This window comes from Theropithecus gelada, chromosome 11 (assembly GCF_003255815.1).
Source record: "Theropithecus gelada isolate Dixy chromosome 11, Tgel_1.0, whole genome shotgun sequence".
In the NCBI taxonomy this organism is placed as follows: domain Eukaryota; kingdom Metazoa; phylum Chordata; class Mammalia; order Primates; family Cercopithecidae; genus Theropithecus; species Theropithecus gelada.
This window is the reverse complement of record NC_037679.1, coordinates 31,610,151-31,630,740: the sequence shown is the minus strand read 5'-3', so window position 1 is coordinate 31,630,740 and position 20,590 is coordinate 31,610,151. Positions and strand designations below refer to the sequence as shown.

The 20,590-nt window shown below is 34.2% G+C and overlaps 1 protein-coding gene across 1 annotated transcript in view; it reads right to left on the bottom strand.

Moving 5' to 3' along the window:
- Positions 1–20,590, bottom strand: part of TRHDE (thyrotropin releasing hormone degrading enzyme) — a 419,008-nt gene that overhangs the window by 130,000 nt on the left and 268,418 nt on the right. The window contains exon 7 of the mRNA XM_025402213.1: positions 7,752–7,817. Within this exon, the coding sequence (XP_025257998.1) occupies positions 7,752–7,817 (66 nt within the window). The remainder of the gene's footprint in view (positions 1–7,751; positions 7,818–20,590) is intronic.

Here is a 20,590-nt window from a genome sequence, read left to right as displayed (position 1 = left end):
CCATATGTCAACTAAATGTGTCTAATAATTTCACAGATACATTTAAATAACCAAAAATGTCATTTCATAGAATCAACCCAATTAGCCAATATGTAATACATCTTGAGCCTTTAACTAACAGATAAAAGATAACCAATACATATAAACGTATGAGACCTCCTGTTGAGCTGGACAAATGCCTGCAGGATTATTAAAAAGAGATATATGTCTCTAAAAATAAGGGCTTTTTAGTTATATAGCCACATTAGTCGGTTAACAACCTATAAATCAGAAGAAAAATAATAAAGATTCAATCAGTGGCTGTATTTTTAAAAAACTGATGAATAAAAGTTATTTCTCTCTGATCCAGAAATATGAATACAGAATGCTATTTACTTTTTTAAAGTACTTGTTTGTATTAAAGATGGAATTCTTAATTCTGAAATCCATCAAATCTTTTCTGAAACTTAAATATTTCTTTCTCTATAACATGCTCATTAATTTTTCTTTATAGTTATGTCTTTAATAAATTAAATGCCAATTAAGTCAAATCAAATAATTAAAAATTAGTAATGATAACATTATTATCATATGACATTGAGTGAACACATCAAATTATTTTCAAGTTGTTAACCATTTTACCCATAGCATATCTAAAACTGCATAGCATTTTAAGCAAAACTAGGAGACATTGGAGCAAAAGCTGTCTATGGTCATTCATTTTAGATTAAGTATGATTCAGCTGCCATCTGGATAAAAACACAATATTATCTCTTCAGAAAGAAAATTAACTTTGACACAATGTCTCTGCTCCTCTATTATTTTCTGACTTTTTACTTATCTGAAAACCTACATGTAAGGGAGAAAACACTCTCTCACAAATGTAAGCCTGCAGTTTTCAACTAAAAATCCTGCATACACGTGTTACCATATAATACTTCATTGGAACACAAGTTATTGAGTATGTTGTTGCTACTAATAATCCCTATGGCTTTGTGCCTGTCATTACCTTCAGGCTATCAGAATTTTATGAGCACAAACCAATAATAATGATATTTCCCTTTTGCTTTTTATCCACACCTCATTGCCTTACATTGATTTGCATAAGCAATTTCCACCCTGATAATTGGAGCCAAACATCTTGTTGTAGGTTACCTTATGGAAAAGAGCAGTTAAATACTAATCAAGAGAAATCTTTCTTTATTCAACCATATTTTAGATGATGCTGAATTACCCTCACTGCTTGAGCAGGAAGGTGACTCACTTTCTGACAGGGATTTCAGACTTTTGGGTTTGTATCAAGCTTAATAATGATCTCACTTTATAATTTCAATACCCTGGTGTTGACTCATAACAACATGAAGAATGGTACGACTAGGCTCAAATCATTAAAACAATATTGTTTTGTTTGAAAGAAAAAGCCATAGCACAGGTACTAATTATTTTTTTAACAGCTACCGAGCCAGTCAATGTTATCTGAGGATTTTATAATTACAGCTTTAATTTTTATTGCCAGAAAAATCTGAAAAAAATGTAATTAGGGAGATTAAAACATAAAAATGAAATAAGAAAAATCCAAGTCATGTAAAGATATATATCTAAAAGAATCATTACTTGAATTACTTACTTTAAAAGTAAGACTTATTCTACTTATGTAGAATCAGGATTTGAACTATTGGACTTAAATTATAAAAACAAAGTTAAAGAAGTAGATTCTAATTTATTGATCAAATGAATATTTTAACTATAAGCATTGTTGTATATGGATGAATAGTAATGTATATGCATGTAAACACTAAGAACCCTGTAAGTGAGAGATGCAATAATTACCAAAAGATGCTGTTAGGTGAGTAATTTTTATTAGAGAAGGAATTTAGATAAAACATTTATTTATAGGAGAAGGGAATATTTCAGAGAGATATGTGAAATCACCAAGAACTTCTATAGAGACAGACAAAAATATTAGGGCAAAATTGCAGTATATTTATATTCCAGGTACCACACAGAAAGGGAAATTCAACAACACTGGGTCCTAAAGTCTGTCCAAGAGGAAGAGAGGATAGGAGTGGGGTTACACTGCACATATTCCACCCCAAAGTTACACTAGTAAGGACTCTACTTATGCTTGCAACATTTTAATGAGAAAACCAGATTCCAATAGTATAAATATTAAATAGGCATGAAACCCATGAGTGATCTTGCTAGCTTGTCCTTAGAAATGACCTAGGAAGGAATTTGGAGATGTGTATACCACAAACAAAAATGAGGTGCTAAAGATAAGAATGATATAAATCTAAAAATTGTAACTGGAGCTTCTGTGCAAGAGACAGTTTCTAGTTATTGCCGACCTGCCTATTGCATTTCTCACTGACTCTGCTTAAGTTGCAACAGGTCATGTATTATGCAGATGCTTTCTTAGTCATCATTACTCTCTGGCATTATCGCTAGGAGAAAGTCTTGGGTTGGGAGAACACATAATCTTGTTTTCCAGATGTCCTATGTAGAGGTGGTCTTAAATCAAAAGCAATTTCGGTGAACTGTTGCTGTACTTTAACTTATCCCAGGAGGATTGGCCCACCTGGGGAGGTAAGAATGAGGATCCTACAGTTGTGATTATGCAAACCAAAGGCTAAATTCGTAAGTTAATAAAAAACCAAAACAATTATTCACAGTAGTAAACTTCCCTGTCTTTTTTCCAGATCCTTATTTTATGAGTAATCACTTTAGAAATTTACAAATTTTATATATTACTGGTACTGATTCACCATGATATAATCAAATCTACTCATTCAAAGAGAAAACTGGATATTACAGACCACAAACAACTGGACTGAAGTTATGAAGTTAGTAAAATGTGGTAATTATTGATTTGATTTCCTTATATCTCTCATCATATGTCCTGCTTAAATTATTGAAATCAGTTGAGAACATTCTCTGCTCTAGCTAGGGAAGTATAATATGGTCTTAATACAATATTAAGGAAGAGACGAATAAAGGAGTTAATACTTTTTAAATATCCATATGGTAATAAAACAACCTGTAAAAACAATGCAAATAATATTTAATCAATAGAACAAAGACATTTATGGATTAAGTGTGTCAGACTGTTGGCCATTCACCACCACTTCCCCTACCATCTACCCTCCTGTGCACTGCATGGGTTAGAAGCTTGAATGCTACATTTCCAGGAATCCTTTGCTAGTTAGGCTCAACTTTATGTTCTGCAAAATGAAAAGCACACATAAAAAAATATGGATGGCAGTAAAGAAGGAGGAGTTGTCATTGCTCAGATAGCAGAGAGCAGGCATGTGGGCTTTGGCAGAAGGCAGGGGTAAAGTATTACCAGTGGCTTTCAGGTGTATTCCAGGCAGCTGAGAATATGTGCATTACTTCCCTATGAAACTCAAATGTCTTTACTTCTGGAAGGGTGGCAGTAGCTTTCCTGACCTTTACTTCCATAAACCTGCCAACAGTTTCAGAAAATGACTATATCCAATGTTAATTCCCTTTCTGCTTGAAATATTACTAAAGGTTTTAGTATGTTACAGAATTACATACCAGAAGTGATTGTAGACCCTTAGAGATGGTTATCTACAGTTGTCTGTCTGCCTTGATTAGATTTAAAGAAGGTAATGTCATTAATAATGAGAAATAGGATCATGATAATTAATCATTTTCAGGCCAAAACAGTTGCTTAAATGATTATCGATAGTTTCCTAAACTGAAGAATAAGATTTGGGAAAACAAATGACTGTTTCAATAGAACATTATGGATGAATAGAGAATTACAAAGTCTTTGAGAGGCTTGGCTATTTCTGACTGGACTGGAGAGATTACAAAAACAAAACAACCTTAGTACTTTAAATTCTCAGCTGAAGGTTTGGCAGGGAACCAGAGATCTATGATTATGTGAAAAGAATCATGTATCTCTTTTAGGCTTAGAATCAATGTATCCAAAGAGTAAACTATGATTTAAAATTCTGAATGGCAAAATTACAACTCAAGTAAATTTTGTCTTTTATGTGAGAGTTAGGGTATGGACTAGGAAAGTGTAGGATGCAGAATCGGAATGCAGGCCTCAAAGGTCTAAATTTCACTGAGCCTCCGTGGTAGCTTTTCTTGTCTCTGAAAAAGCAAATTCCCCTTGTTTGAGTTCCCTGTAATGTCGTTCATCAAGGAGGCTGCTGACTCCTCTCAAAACCAATTCCAACATATCTAAATGCAAAACCAATAGGTAGAATTGGTTTCAGCAGATTTCAAGAGTTCAAGTAGAAATTTCAGCATTAGAAGATGGAATTTACACTGAAAATCACCAAGAAATTTCAAGAGTTCTTAGCATATAACATCTAAAACCACTGCAGCTTAATCATAAATTTGTAAAGTATCCAGAGCCAATTATGAAAGTGAACAAGTAAATAAAAGCCAAAGAAATATAAGTCGTTTCTTGATACTAGAAAAATAAAACTCACCAGCAAAAACTCCCTGTTACAAAAATGCTGCTCTGGTTTGACTACATTTATAGTTCTCTATATATTGATAGTTATATAATACAGTCTTAATATTCAAATGATTAAAGATTCAAAAAAAATGGAGTCACTCTTGCATATCTAGTTTACAAATGTGTCCATCAAATTAAAACAGCTGTCCCAAATTAAATATATCAAACCCAAATTGTCTAACTAGTAAACTGCATTAAAGTAATCCTAGATTTAGAGAATATAAAAGATAAAAGGAATCTTACAGTATTTAGTCCAACTCTTACATTTCATAACAATAATGTCAGAGGTCAAAAGAGGTCTAGTGACTTGCAGAAAACCACTATTAACTGGAGGTATAAATCAGAAATATTTCTCCTTATTTATTCTATTGCCTAATGTTTCTCAAAATACACCTGCTATCATTTTGAAAACGGATTACACAGAACAGTGGACATGTAGAATTTGCAAAAATGTAAACATTTTTGCATTTAAAAATATATATTATTTATTAGTGACACATAATATAACCACAGAAATGTTTAAGCTCAATTCAGTCCAGTTCCACTTTCAATTCAAACATTAAAATGCAAGCCAATTTGTTGGTGGTGTTACCAACAAATCACCAACAAAAGCTGTGATTATTCAATAAGAAATTGTTCTCCTAAACATTCTCATAGCTGATCCAGTGGGTAATATGACTATTAGAAACAAAATTTTTCTCAGAAAATCTCTAGAGTCTCTTCCTGCTGAAAAATACATGTTTAAATTGAAATTTAAAACATATTCCTATATAAAATATTACAAAAAATTGAAAATGTAGTTGAAACTACACTGGTACTTTATAAGTCAAATATGAATATGTGAACTAACCCAGAAAACTACTACCTTTCTATATTACATATACATACACACACACATACACACAGGTATGTATTTTTAAAGTTTGCCTTGTTCCCAAAAGACCTTAAGGTGGGTCGTAAGGATACATAAATTGCAAGAGAACATAAATTTTAGGTAGATAATAAATCAAGAAGAAAGAGCATTAAGACATTTTTCCTATGTGGAACATGAAGATTAGGGTCTGAGTCCAGAAAAAAAGAAGAAAGGAAGAAAAGAGAGCAAGAAAGAAAAAGAGAAGAAAGGAGTAAAAAAAAGTGGGAGAATAAAAATATATATGAAAAACACACTATCCGCAATTTGGAATTGCAAATAGTAAACTTTCATTTGTCAACATGGAAACAACCATGGTTAATGTAAAAACAATTCATAGGTTTTCCAGCCCAGATAAGTGCTGACAGCCTAGATTAGCTCTTTCAACAACTTGTAAACCAAGACTCCCCAGGGCCTTCTGGATGGGAAGCATATTAATATCAACTCTGTGACCACTCAGCACCATGACATGAAGTGTCTGCTCAGGAGGTCATCTCCAAAATGTATCCCATACATCTTCATGCACAAGAGATGATAATTTATCACCTAGATGTAGGGATCTACTGTAAACTAATCCAAACTGCTGATGATACACTAAATCAGTTTGAATGATGAGTATAAATAAAGCTGCAAGCGAAGTACTGAAGGATACAGATCTATCTGATCAATGAGATGTCACCAGGCAAATGAAATGCAGTGTTGACAAACATAGAGTACCTCAGTTGAAAATTAACCAAATCAAGTATCAGAGCATAAAGGCACACATTAATACAAGCTAGGAATGAAAGTTTAATATGATATGAGTCAGAGGCTATATTCTAACTGTTTCATATAAACCTGAGCAGAGTGGGTCAGTGGAAAAGAATGTATTAAAAATTGATATATTTTGCACACCACAGAAAGTATGACAGGACGAAGAAAAATGCTGCAAAATAATAATCCTTTCCAAATAATATAACTGTAGTTATTCAATCTGCTGAGCAAACTCATACACACAGATGAAGAAAAACAATAAGAATTTTATACAGAAAATGATTTCACATCAACTTGCTATGAAGAAATCAAATTCAATTTGTGTTGCCCTTATGAACAGTTAGAAATTTTCTGAAACTGTCATGCTACAACTTCAATGGGGAAAAACAAAGGAATGGGGATAAGGAAGGACATTCCTCCAGATAGTTGATATTCATGAAGGACACTCCTTAAGAAAAAAAGATTTTCCCAACTATGTGATCAGAATAGAGCCTTTAATATATAACAAATAGATTCAATGGATTCAGCTATTCTGAAGGTGTCCCTAATGGAAAGAGCTGATTAAAGTAAATTTCAAACCCTGCTGGAACAAATCTGTAAAAATATTTTCTGAGGGAAATAATTCTTCAAAAAAGTTGTTTTCATATATAGTTTTTGTTGTAAGTATATAGAGAGAGTTTGTCATAACATAGTTAACTCTTGCCTTGTATTTTATCTTTCAGTTTATTTGGGGGTACAGATAGAATTATACTACTAAAATATGACCTGGACCCAGATGTAGTTTATTTAAATTTCAAAATGAAAAGCTTACTAAGAACAGATAAGATTGATTGCTCTCTCTGTCTTAGCATAATTGTATTTCAGGTGAACATCAATTTACTTTAAAGGACACTTCTAAGTAGCAGAATGCATCATAAATAATTCATCAATCACAGCTACTAGGAACATGATTTACTCCAGCAGATTCAATGGAATAAAAGGTTTTTTTAATATATTGTGTCTGCTTTAAGAAGTTTCATAATCTTCCTTTTCTAAGAATTCATTCTTAGATTCCATACTTCATACTCTAAATGCATTATGATAAAAACTGTATCTTTTTCTTCCTTTTTTAAGAAAAACATATTTTCTAATTAAAATAAAAACAATTAAAAACCTTTGGAACAAATAACAATCTATGTATATCAACAGCAAAATAACAAAAACATATAAGGTACATATTTGAAAAATAGCCTTAAGATTTCTCAAATACATAATTCAAATACTACTAACAAAATTTGTTTCAGCTTATTTGAATTTTTAAATGGAAGAAAAAGAAGGTAGTCTTTCCAGAAGTCTTTTGTAGAACATTTAGGATCTGGCATATTTTAAAATTACTTCCATTTAAAAATGCAAATCAAACAGATTCTAAATTGTTCAACAGTTCAAGTTTTGTCAGTTGATATCGTGAGTATCCTATCTAGAACTTTCATTTGTCATATAGAAAGACATTGCTTACCTTACACATCTTAAAGTTTTCTATCAATTTCAGCAATTTTGTACCAGCCATTTCCCAAGCTGTGAAACATATTGACAAGGAAAAATGTAAAAGAAAATAAAAAGCATCTTACTTACTTGCAAACCCCTCTGGAAAACTGAATGGCCCATAAAATTAGCCAGCATTCTTATTAAAGCAGCACCCTATAGGAAAGAGTAATAAAAAGAAAAGAATTTCAACAAAGTATCATGATTGTAAAATTGTTTTAATCAAACCTAGCCTACTTCATTCATGCTATTCTATTTTCAAAAATAATTAAGAAACAGGAGTATCATGAAAATAACATCCAACTTAGTGATAACAATTTCATTTTTTTGTCTTGTGAATTTTGAAGTTTTATGTAAAACCTACAACTACAAAATGGAAGTCCTCTAGAAAGAATATCTCAGGGCAATGATAAGCTGTAATTCAGGAGTACTCAATATTTTATTGAACACTATATATGGCAAATTTAATAAAACATGGTTCTTGTACTTACAATCTCATAATTTGTTCAGGGAAGGATATCTGTGTTAATAAATAATCATATTAAAATATAACTTTGAAGTAAAATAGGTACTTAATGTACTCCTTAACCAAGAAAAGTTCAGTTGTGGAAGTAGAGAGTAGAGTACCAAGAAGTCAGACTGCCTAGGTTCAAAACTTAAGTCTGCTACTTACCATGTTTACTCAGTAAGATTATTTCAGCTCTCTGCTCCTTACTTTTCTCCCTCGTAAAGTGCAGTTAATAGTAGTTATATTTAATATGGCTGTTCTAAAGCTTAAATAACTCAATATATGTAAAGCAGTTTGCGCTAGGTCTTTAAAATAGTAAGCCATATAGGAGTGTTAGCTATCAGTATTATTTCAAATTGTCTAATCATTTTTATTTCCTATTTCCTTTTGAGGCTGTATTTAGCCATATATATCCATATACAAGTAAAACAATGAGATCAATATAAGTAACTGGAGAAATAGAAGAAAATACTAATTTACAAGAGTCTTTCTTATCTTGAGAACCATTATTATAATATGGCAGAACAACATGAATGCAAAAAGGTAGGTATGTAATCAATATGAAACATTCCAAGGAATGACAATTAAGTATGGATTATAACAAATCTTCATGTAAAATATAAATAAGTCTTCAAGAAGACACTTGACCAAATTGAATTGGTATGGAGCAATGGATTGTAAGCAATGAATGTTTAAATACAAATTGTAGCCTGGCTTGGGGGTTACAAATTTCTTTATGACTACATATCCCATTTCATACTCAGTACAAATATACAACTGTAATAATTCACTTCTTGCAAGATGTCTCTTTTCACAAGAAAATTGTAAGAATCACAAATAGAATCATTCAGCCAGGGCGTGGACTGCTGTGCAGTCCAGCAACACAACAACGGATTTCCATCATTTGTTACTAGAATGATTTGCTAGAATTCTGGGACTTGAATGCAGTGCAATACTCAGACTCTATGAATCACCATTAAAAGATGTGTATTATAATTTCAACCACCACCAAAATTGCTCCCCAAGTCAGTATTTTATTCTCATCTCAACAAATGATAGGCTGAAATATAATAGTTTTATGACTTTTCTGATTTTTTTTCTTCTCACACCTTCCATTCATTGCTCTTTCTTTAGCTTCTTCCTCTTAATCTTCTGCATATTTGCATATGACCATAAAACAGAAGCATTTTTGATTCAATCTGAGGACTAGTTTAGAACTCCCTTTAGAACATATCAGCTGTGTTCCTTGAATTTCCTTGACAAGCTCTCCTCCTATACATTTCTCAATATAATTGACCCATCCTGAGGGTGAAAACTATCCATTTTTCAGCAAACCTGACCATTACCACCTGGGAATTGAGACTTAGTATCAAAGCAGTCAACTTAAACTTTCCTTCAGCACTGAACAGCCCTCTTCAGATGATTTAAGTGTTTCCCTCCAGGTAATGATGACTTGGTCTCTTGTCAAGTTATAAAAACTATTAATTTAGCATGGTCTAATGACACAAGAATCCTTTCTGATCATAAAGAATGTACCAGTTTTCCTGTCTGAATTAAGCTGGAGAGAGTGGTAACAGGAAAGAAAAACTGAAAGTACAATCAGTATTCAAAAGTTATAGACTATCACTTAGTTCCTGATTATATTGTATAACTCAATTAAGTTTTAGAAAATATGACTGTTACCCATCTGAACATTTTAACAGTCTCTGGAGTGGCATGCACTCTTCTATGTTTAACTAGCCTTTTCTTTCCAAAGTTAAAATTTTAAAATCCTTATTTTATAGAACTTCATAGACAGATGGGCTCTCCAACTGTCATGGTTTAGCCAACATATACTAAGCACATACTATGTATGGATTATAACAAAGATCACAACCCCTAACACAGGCAAAGCTCATTATAAACTTTTTAAAGAAAACTCAGAATTCCTTTTCATCCTCTCTTTAAAACATTTGTTTATCAAGCAAACTTTGTTTACAATATTGTAACTTATATTACCTTTTGATTCAAAACTCCAGCCCCAGTCAAACAAACTGGACATTTAGGAAGCCCAAGTAGCTTTATGAAAAGTAAATATACTATTTCTTCAAAATGTAATAATTTTTTAGACTTGTTCTAGAAAATTAATCACTGTTTGCTAAACTAATATTCAAGGATATATTAAGATATCTACTTGATTTTTCTAAAGTTTCATAAAGAATATTCCACAAAAGTAGGCTTATAAAACTCATTCATCATTTAGTAATTTTTATATTTGGAATATCTTTTTAATGTAAGTTCCCACCTAAATTTTCTTTTATTTTACATTGGAGCCATTTGCGTGCACATCAGTCTCTGAGGTATTTAACATCCCCAGAGAAAAAAACTGTGTCCTCATGACTTGCTATCACCCTCTTCCTACGTCTGGCTCAGAGGAAGTGCTCCCTTAATGTAAGACATGGAAAAGAGAGAAAGATAAAATTCTGCGCACGTAACAATTACTTTGTGTTCTTGCAGAGGAGCTATTCAGTCAGGATATACAGTTTATTACTTCATTGGTATACATCAGTGAGAAATCCTCACTTTTGGAGAGGGAGATATTCTCAACTATTTCTTTAGCACATGCTTATTGAATAAGGTGGTATGTTCAGCATCCTAAATGACACAAGTCTCTGTCTTTGAGGATTTCAAAATCTCATAACTGAGATGAGATGCAAAGCAAAATAAAATGAATGACAAGAGAAAGTATTCGACTGTGTTTCAGAAGAGGTAGACGTTATATCTGGAGGGATGAAGGAAAACGAGGGTCTAAAGAAGTAGTATTTGTGTTGAACCTTGGAGGATGGAAAAGTGTTCCATGAGTTAAGATAAACAAAAAGCAGTTGCATGTTACGACAGGAATGAACTTTATGTGGTCAAATGGGTGTGAAAGTGGAAATCACAAGTAGGAAGATTTACATGGAGAGACAGTAAATAAAACCGGAAAATGGAAGACTAGATGGAAAATAAGATTGAGACAGTTTTTAGAGGAGTTTGAATACCAGGGATAAGGAATTTGGAAAACCGGTTTTAAAAAAAGTCAGGATTTAACTATGATACTCCAAGGAAGAAGTAAAGTAACCAGAAACAAATGATAGCAATGAGGATAAAAATTAGAAAGAGGTTTAAGAAATGGAGCAAAGATAAGTTTGTATTTTAAAGCTAGAGTGGATGATGACATTAGCAGATATACAGAATTTAGAAGAAAATGCTGGTGAGGTGAATATAATAACATCTGTTTGTAAATGTGCTGTTTGAGGAACAGGTATAGAATTCAAGGAACAGAGGGCAAGAGCAACCACAGGAATACAATTCAGAGGAAGGTTATGATTGAATATATATATTGGGAATTAGAGTGGATGAGTCTGCCAAGAGAAAAGTTCTAAGGCTTCAGTAAGAAAAATATAAAACAGAATCAAATAATTGTTTTCTATTTGTTTATTCTGTTTTATGATTTGCACTTCAGTGCTCGTAACAGGTGCTCAACAAATATTCATTGAAATCAATGAAGAAATGAAATTAAGAGAAAAAAATGACACATTGTGATAAAAAACAGAAGGCAAACTGGGTATAAGTGGTGTCATAGAAGAAGACACGTTTTAAGAATTAGTGCTTCAGAGTTCAAGGAAAATAATAGCTAAGAGAAGGCCATAGTAGGCCATATTTAAGAGAGGGCTATTTAAATAGACTTGTGGGTATGAAAGCCAAGTGCAAACAGAGGAAGAAAAGAGAAAGCCAGAAGCAAATTCACATGAAAGGTTCGTTTGTGATTTTCTTTGGTAGAAAACGGGAGAAATTTTTTCTGCAAAGCAAAAGATGACCCAGTGGAGATAGAAACTGAAGACACAGTCAACCAAGAAATCATTATTGAAGTAAGATTCTAGAAAAGCTAGATAAGAATTTAGGCTAATCTTGGGAAAGAATAACAACAATCTACTCTGAGGTAGGACTGAGGCAGAAAGGGGAAATAAAGATAAATAAGAGATTTTTAAGTGTAAAGCACAGAAGTTAAGAAAGTACATTGCACAGAATAGACTGTAATCTCCATCAAGGTGGGGACTTGGTCTGTCACCATTATACGCTCAATGCCAAAAGCAGTTCCTGACACATGACAGGCTGTCAAAAAATACTGAACACATGATGGACTGTCACTTTCCAATAATGTAGGAGATGTGGTCTGAAGATAACATGAGTTGGAAAGAGTGGAACTAGGTTTGAAGTAACCCATTGAAAACGTAATAAGGAGTTTAAGATGTGGAAAGGTGTAGAAAAGTTGTAAGTTGTACTAGTCCATTCTCACACTGCTATAAAGAACTGCCCAAGACTTGGTAATTCACAAAGGTAAGAGGTTTAGTTGACTCAGGAAACTTACCATCATGGTGGAAGGTGAACGGAAAGCAAGCACCTTCTTCACAAGGCAGCAGGAGAGTGTGAGCACTCAGGAAAAACTACCATTTATGAAACCATCAGATCTCATGAGAATTCGCTTACTATCATGAGAACAGCATGGGGGAAACCACCCCCATAATCCAATCAGTTCCCTTCCTTGACACGTGGGGATTACAGTTCCCCTCCCTTGACAAGTGGGGATGACAATTCGGCATGCAATTTGGGTGGGGAAACAGGGCCAAACCATATCATATGTCCTAGCTGAAGTTACCAATAATGTACCTGTCATTCATTAACTATTTGTACTAGATGCTAAGGCCATAATATCATAAGGAAAATATTACTATATTTATCAGGTCAGAAAATTGAGGCATAAAGGTTACACACCTTGTAGAAATTGACATGGGTAGTAAAAAATGGAGCCAGAATTAGAAACCCACTTATACTCAGCTCCAAAATCAGTAATTTAAACCAATTTAGACAACCTCTTGTGATCCCAATTCAAAATATTTACATGACTATCTCTAGAAACATGGTGCATCGCAAGAACTTAGAAAAATAAAGGAAATTCTTAGAGTTACTGAGAGTTTGAAATCAGTGAAATGCTCACAGAAGAGGATGAAGGAAAGCCTAATTCAATAGGACATAGTTGAAATGCCCGACCCATATTCCCAGGATTAGGGATGAAATAGAAGACAGATATGAACTTGCGGAATAGGACATGTTTATGGTCTAGGAGACATAAAGCTTCTTTATGGCAGGTTTGGTAAGAACAAAAGGCTAGCAAAATTGAAAATAGTGATATTTTTATCACTGTATGTGGATGTGGCAGCTGTGAAAATGCACTGCTCAGATTTCCCACTGCTGCCCCTCTGCATTTACCATCACAAAGGCCACACTTTCCTCAGTTTACTCCTAGCCAATCACTGAGCAGAACAGTGTAACTACTGCAGACGTGTTCTAGTGAGACAGGAGACTCTGCCAATGGATAACTCTAACTAGATGACTCGTCATTGGTGTGGATGATTTTTTGGAATAGAGCTGAAGTCTGAAACTACCAACCCAACGCCTCTTCCTTTCCTCTATCCTTGCAAAGACTGTCAATTGTAATGTGGTCTGAAGGCAGCTCCCCCTACCTTCTCTGGCTTCTATAACAAATAAATCTTTTGCATATAATGTTTTCTGCTTCTTAGAAAATCTGGACTAACCTAGTAGCTCCATTTTCAGTGCAGAAGTCCACACAAATATAAACTAATGATAGGTCCCTAAAATAAGCTGGTAATGAGAATACTCTAGTTAACAAGTAGCACATCCACCAAAACACAATAATCTTTTCCTTCTTAGACCTTTCAGGAAATCTTTGGCTAGTATATATTCTACACTACAAATGTCTTTGCTTAATGGTTTGCTCTCCTCCAGCACAGGAGAAGGTAAGAAATAAGGTATCATTACTTTCAATTGACATACAGGAGAGACTGAGGTGAAGGGATTAGGTGCTTTGTCCAAAGTTACTTGCTTCCATTCACTCAGTTGTTGAGTTCTTTGATTAGCAAAAAGACTATGAAGTAAGAATTTCTTGTTACTTTTTGAGTTACTGAAAGGATTAGTCTATTGATTCAAAATCAAAGTACTTTTAAAATGTAAATTTCTAAATGATGTCTCTGCACTAATTCTGGACATGTGTGGAAATAAAACAATGTTCTAACAAGATTTATTACTGAAGCATGTCTTTTGATATGGAATAAAAGCACATCTTAAATCTTCCATGGTTTTTTGTAAAACATGTTTTCTTCTCTGTTTTTTTCTTTTTCCATGATAATATGTTAGCTATATTTAGCATCTGAAAAACAGAAAAAGAAATACCTAATCCTGAATATCCCTTACTCACAAGTTGATTACAAAAAAGAAAGGCAGAAAGAGAGGATAGAACAAGAGAAAAAAAAGAATGAAAGGGAAAAGCAAGTCAATTCCACACAAGAAAGCAGAATTAATGCCCCATTGCTTCAGTTACCCATGCTTGGAGGCTTGGAGTCCTCTATGATTTATTACTTCCTGAGGCCAAGCCTCTACCTCTGCATAGCTGAATTATTTCACTGCCTCCTAGAGACAACCCCAGATGCATTCTCACTCTCAGGAATCCATCCTATGGACCACATCAGACTAATTTTAATAATTATTTTAGAAGTATAATGTCTGCTAAGAGTCCTGGCTCTGTCATGTACTTAGGCATGTGAGATGATCTAAGTATCTACAATTAGAACATAACAATAAAAATGATGACAACTATATTACTACCTTTAATAAGAAGAACACCTATTTCAAAATTTTTCTGAGAATTCATTTAAATTATTATAAAGCACTAGATACTCCATGTTTAGCATATAATAAGGTTCAAACAATATATAGGTATTGATATCATCATCATCACTATCATTATTTTTATATTAGTCCTCTGCCCCCTAAATCTTTACTTAAAAAAAAAAAAAGTCCTGTGGGAGTAATCAGGGCCATACATAATGAGATTCACCACTACTTACCAATGCTTTTTTACATATGACCATATAATCAGCTTCTTCACTAGTTAAGCTCATCTTCCCATTATCCCATGAACATACCTTACACACTGATGTTTTAATCATGCTTATTTATATCAGCAGCAATGTTAATCCTTTTTGATCCTATATTCTGAGCTCTATACATTATTAAAAGCACAGGAAAAGCCCATACCATAGTATAGTCCACAGAGCTATACTGCCACCAGTAATAATAATAATAATAATAATATTTACCTCAAAATTTTCTGAGAATTACTTTAAATTATTCATATAAAGTAATTGGTACAGTGTTTGGTATATAAACTTCAAAATTGTATGTAGGTATTGTTATCTTCAACATCATCAATATCATCATTTTATGCTAGCTCCCTGCCCCCAAAAATTGAGTACACAGTAGTCAATCTCCCCTGTCAAGAAACTCGGCATATATCTTTCACTGGGAATGTACATTTTTTGAGCATTCTCAGGCAATGGCATTCAACAGGCTGGTGTACACTCAAGATAATAGGAGACCAAAAAGGTATTCAAAGAGGACCATAGATCCCAGGAAAAAGAAAACAGGGATAAGAAACTTCCCACAACTATGTTAGCTCTCAATGTTTTTGTCTCCTCCGAAGTCATAAATTATTTAAGTCTGAACTAAGCAATTTGTCAAGTTATTTTAAATCACTCAAATTGTTTCACATGACTTTGTCTCCTTCCCACAACTACATGTAGGTCATTTAACTACATTAATCTAGTTTAACTAGATTATTTAAACTAACCATTGGCATATCTGTTAGTTGTTGATGACATAACTTTTCCATTGCCAATGAAATATAATCCCGGCTAAGAGAATTATCCACCAACTACTTGCTACTTTCAAATCAGCAATCCAGACTATGAGATTGCAGCCTATACCCAGGTACTCATCAATCTCCCCTGTCATGAAATTCAGCATATATCTTTCACTGAGGCCGTATGTTTTTTCAGTATTCTCAGGTAATGGCATTCAAACAGGGTAGTCTATATTCAAGATAATAGGAGACCAAAAAGTATTCAAAGAGGATCACAGATATCAGAGACCAAAAAAAAAAAAAAAAAAAAACCAACAACTTCCAACAGTGTCAGAAATAGCACTTGCATGAAAGCATTCAACTCAAGAAATCTGAAGCATAAAAATACTGTACAATTAAATGAATGTACATAGAAGGATAAAACATAAAAGCAAAAAAAATGGAAAACAAATGGTTAAGATGAAAAATAAAACAGTCTATGAAAAGACTAATAAAATAGCAAAGCTCTGAGAAATAAATTAATTGAAGTAAAAAAGGAGAAAAGAAGAAAAAATAATATAAATATTAAAAATGAGGACACAGCTACAGAAAAAAGTTTTTAAATTTAAAATAATAAGAATATTCTAGAAACATATACTAATAAATATGAAAACTCAGATTAAAAGAAAGATTTTTTGGCCAGGCATGGTAGCTCATGCCTGTAATCCCAGCACTTTGGGAGGCTGAGGCAGAAGATCACAAGGTCAAGAAATCAAGAACATCTTGGCCAACATGGTGAAACCCTGTCTCTACTAAAAATACAAAAATTAGCTAGGTGTGGTGGTGCGCACCTGTAGTTCCAGCTACTCTGGAGGTTGAGGCAGGAGAATCGCTTGAACCTGGGAGGCCGAGGTTGCAGTGAGCCGAGACCATGCTACTGCATTCCAGCATGGGGGACAAGAGCAAAACTGTACCCCCCTGCCAAAAAAAAAAAAAAAGAATTTTCTATAAAAGTGTAATGTTACTAAAGAAAAAGTAATGGTTTAAAAATAAGAAATACACCAAAAACAAACAACAACAAACACACATACCAAAATCCAGGATAGTTTTACAGGCAAACTTTTAAGAAAACATTGTCAAATATTACCCTTGTTTTAGATAAAGTACTATAAAGGAATTGAAAATGAGTACAAGCTTTTCAACATTTTCATGATGCTGTGTAAATGATATGCCAACTGGGCAATGTAAAATATAGTCTAATATCCTTCATATGATCATGTATGTAAATATATACATAATTGATGGGATGAATATCACATATGTAATATACACTAATATAAGGACAACTTAATATATATTACATGTGATATACAACACAATATATAATATAATCTATCTATATATAATATATATTCCATGAAGTGAGAGAAGATATTTCAGAAGAGTCCATTCCAGAAATTTAAAAATTGTTTAATAGCAAAAATTATATTATAACTAATTGCATTAATAGTGGAGACAAATTTTTTAATCATCTCAAATGTAGGAAAACCATTTAATATTACTTAGCATTCATTCATTCTTATTCAAAATAATAAGATATCTTAATAAACTAGGAAGAGAAGGGGACCATTTACAATAAAGGCAATCTTTATAAAGTATACTCAATAGTGAAACATGAGATGCATTCTCCTTAAAGTTGAAAATAAGAATTCACTCTACTAACATTTCTATTCAAAAGTATAATAAAATGAATGAACAAATGAAATTAAAAACTAAAGCAGTAAATTATCATAATTCAAAGATGATGTGAAAGTTCTCAAAGAAATCTAAAAGAATATATAGAAGCAACATATAAAATCAATAAAAGAGTACAGCAAAGAGATTAATGAATTATTAATTCATTAAGTTAATCTGTGACATGAGATTAATGAATAAAATCAAAAGAATTAATATGTTACTGAAATAGAATCTAATGAATTAATTTATTGAGTTGTATTCTCAAAAGGAAAAGTACAAACAAATATTACAAAACAAAACAAAATAAAAAAATTTCAAAATTGTAAAGAGTTTTCATGGAGAAAATTATAGAACTTAACCAAACACAAAAGGACCTAAAAATGAAGAACTACATTCTTTAGAAAGCTAGAAAAAGTTATTGCAAAAATGTCAAATATCCTAAAATTAACGTGAAAACTTCTCAAAAGAATTTCTTTTTCACAGAAATTGTCTGGATCTGAAAATTCACATGGATTGGCAAAGAGTAAACAACAGCAATTTTGAAATGGAAAAAGATGGTGAATCATCTCTTTTGATAACAAAACTACAGAGTTATAGTGCTTAGCCCTATGATGGTAATGTTGGAGTAGAAATAAACATATCAACTAGGGACCAGATCAAGGGACTGTAGACATGCCAATACTGATATGAGTGATAACTGACAGAGATGGTATGTGATACCAGCAGCATAAGAGCAGGAAATTCAGTAAATTACACTAGAATGATTGGTTATCTAAACTAAAATTAAATTACATTGGACATCACAACATCAACAAAGAAAGATCACCCAAAATACCCAAATGGATGATTAAAGAACTCAATATACAATGCAAAACTTTAGAAATATTAGGTGAAAAAAAAAAAAACACATCTTTATGAATTTGGGATAAAGAAGGATACTTAAGCAAAACAAAACAAAGAGCATGAAGTATAAAGGAGAAAACAGACAGATTACATCTGAACTTTAAAATCTATACGATAAAAGACACCATAAATTCATAGACAAGGTGCAGTACTGTTATCAATGAAAGATTAGTATCCAGAATGCAAACAAAAAACAACTCTCATTAATTAACTATTAAAATGAATAGGAAAACAGATTAAAAAACAAAGACCCCATTGGAAAATAGGCAATGGATATAAATAGAAAATTCAGGGGGGGCGGAGCAAGATGGCCGAATAGGAACAGCTCCAGTGTCCAACTCCCAGCGCGAGCGACACAGAAGACCAGTGATTTCTGCATTTTCAACTGAGATACTGGGTTCATCTCATTAGGGAGTGCCGGACAATCGTGCTGGTCAGCTGCTGCAGCCCGACCAGCGAGAGCTGAAGCAGGGCGAGGCATCGCCTCACCTGGGAAGCGCAAGGGGAAAGGGAATCCCTTTTCCTAGCCAGGGGAACTGAGACACACAACACCTGGAAAATCGGGTAACTCCCACCCCAATACTGTGCTTTAAGCAAACAGGCACACCAGGAGATTATATCCCACACCTGGCCGGGAGGGTCCCATGCCCATGGAGCCTCCCTCATTGCTAGCACAGCAGTCTGCGATTTAACCGCAAGGCAGCAGCAAGGCTGGGGGAGGGGCGCCCGCCATTGCTGAGGCTTAAGTAGGTAAACAAAGCCGCTGGGAAGCTCGAACTTGGTGGAGCTCACAGCAGCTCAAGGAAACCTGCCTGTCTCTGTAGACTCCACCTCTGGGGACAGGGCACAACTAAACAACAACAGCAGCAGAAACCTCTGCAAACGCAAAACTCTGTCTGACAGCTTTGAAGAGAGCAGTGGATCTCCCAACATGGAGGTTGAGATCTGAGAAGGGACAGACTGCCTGCTCAAGTGGGTCCCTGACCCCTGAGTAGCCTAACTGGGAGACATCCCCCACTAGGGGCAGTCTGACACCCCACACCTCACAGGGTGGAGTACACCCCTGAGAGGAAGCCTCCAAAGCAAGAATCAGATAGGTACACTCGCTGTTCAGCAATAGTCTATCTTCTGCAGCCTCTGCTGCTGACACCCAGGCAAACAGGGTCTGGAGTGGACCTCAAGCAATCTCCAACAGACCTACCGCTGAGGGTCCTGACTGTTACAAGGAAAACTATCAAATAGGAAGGACACCTACACCAAAACCCCATCAGTACATCACCATCATCATCAAAGACCAGAGGCAGATAAAACCACAAAGATGGGGAAAAAGCAGGGCAGAAAAGCTGGAAATTAAAAAAATAAGAGCGCATCTGCCCCGGCAAAGGAGCGCAGCTCATCACCAGCAACGGATCAAAGCTTGATGGAGAATGATTTTGACGAGATGAGAGAAGAAGGCTTCAGTCCATCAAACTTCTCAGAGCTAAAGGAGGAATTACGTACCCAGCACAAAGAAACTAAAAATCTTGAAAAAAAAGTGGAAGAATTGATGGCTAGAGTAATTAATGCAGAGAAGGTCCTAAACGAAATGAAAGAGATGAAAACCATGACACGAGAAATACCTGACAAATGCACAAACGTCAGTAACAGACTCGATCAACTGGAAGAAAGAGTACCAGCGATTGAGGATCAGATGAACGAAATGAAGCGAGAAGAGAAACCAAAAGAAACAAGAAGAAAAAGAAATGAACAAAGCCTGCAAGAAGTATGGGATTATGTAAAAAGACCAAATCTACGTCTGATTGGGGTGCCTGAAAGTGAGGGGGAAAATGGAACCAAGTTGGAAAACACTCTTCAGGATATCATCCAGGAGAACTTCTCCAACCTAGTAGGGCATGCCAACATTCAAATCCAGGAAATACAGAGAATGCCACAAAGATACTCCTCGAGAAGAGCAACTCCAAGACACATAATTGCCAGATTCACCAAAGTTGAAATGAAGGAAAAAATCTTAAGGGCAGCCAGAGAGAAAGGTCGGGTTACCCACAAAGGGAAGCCCATCAGACT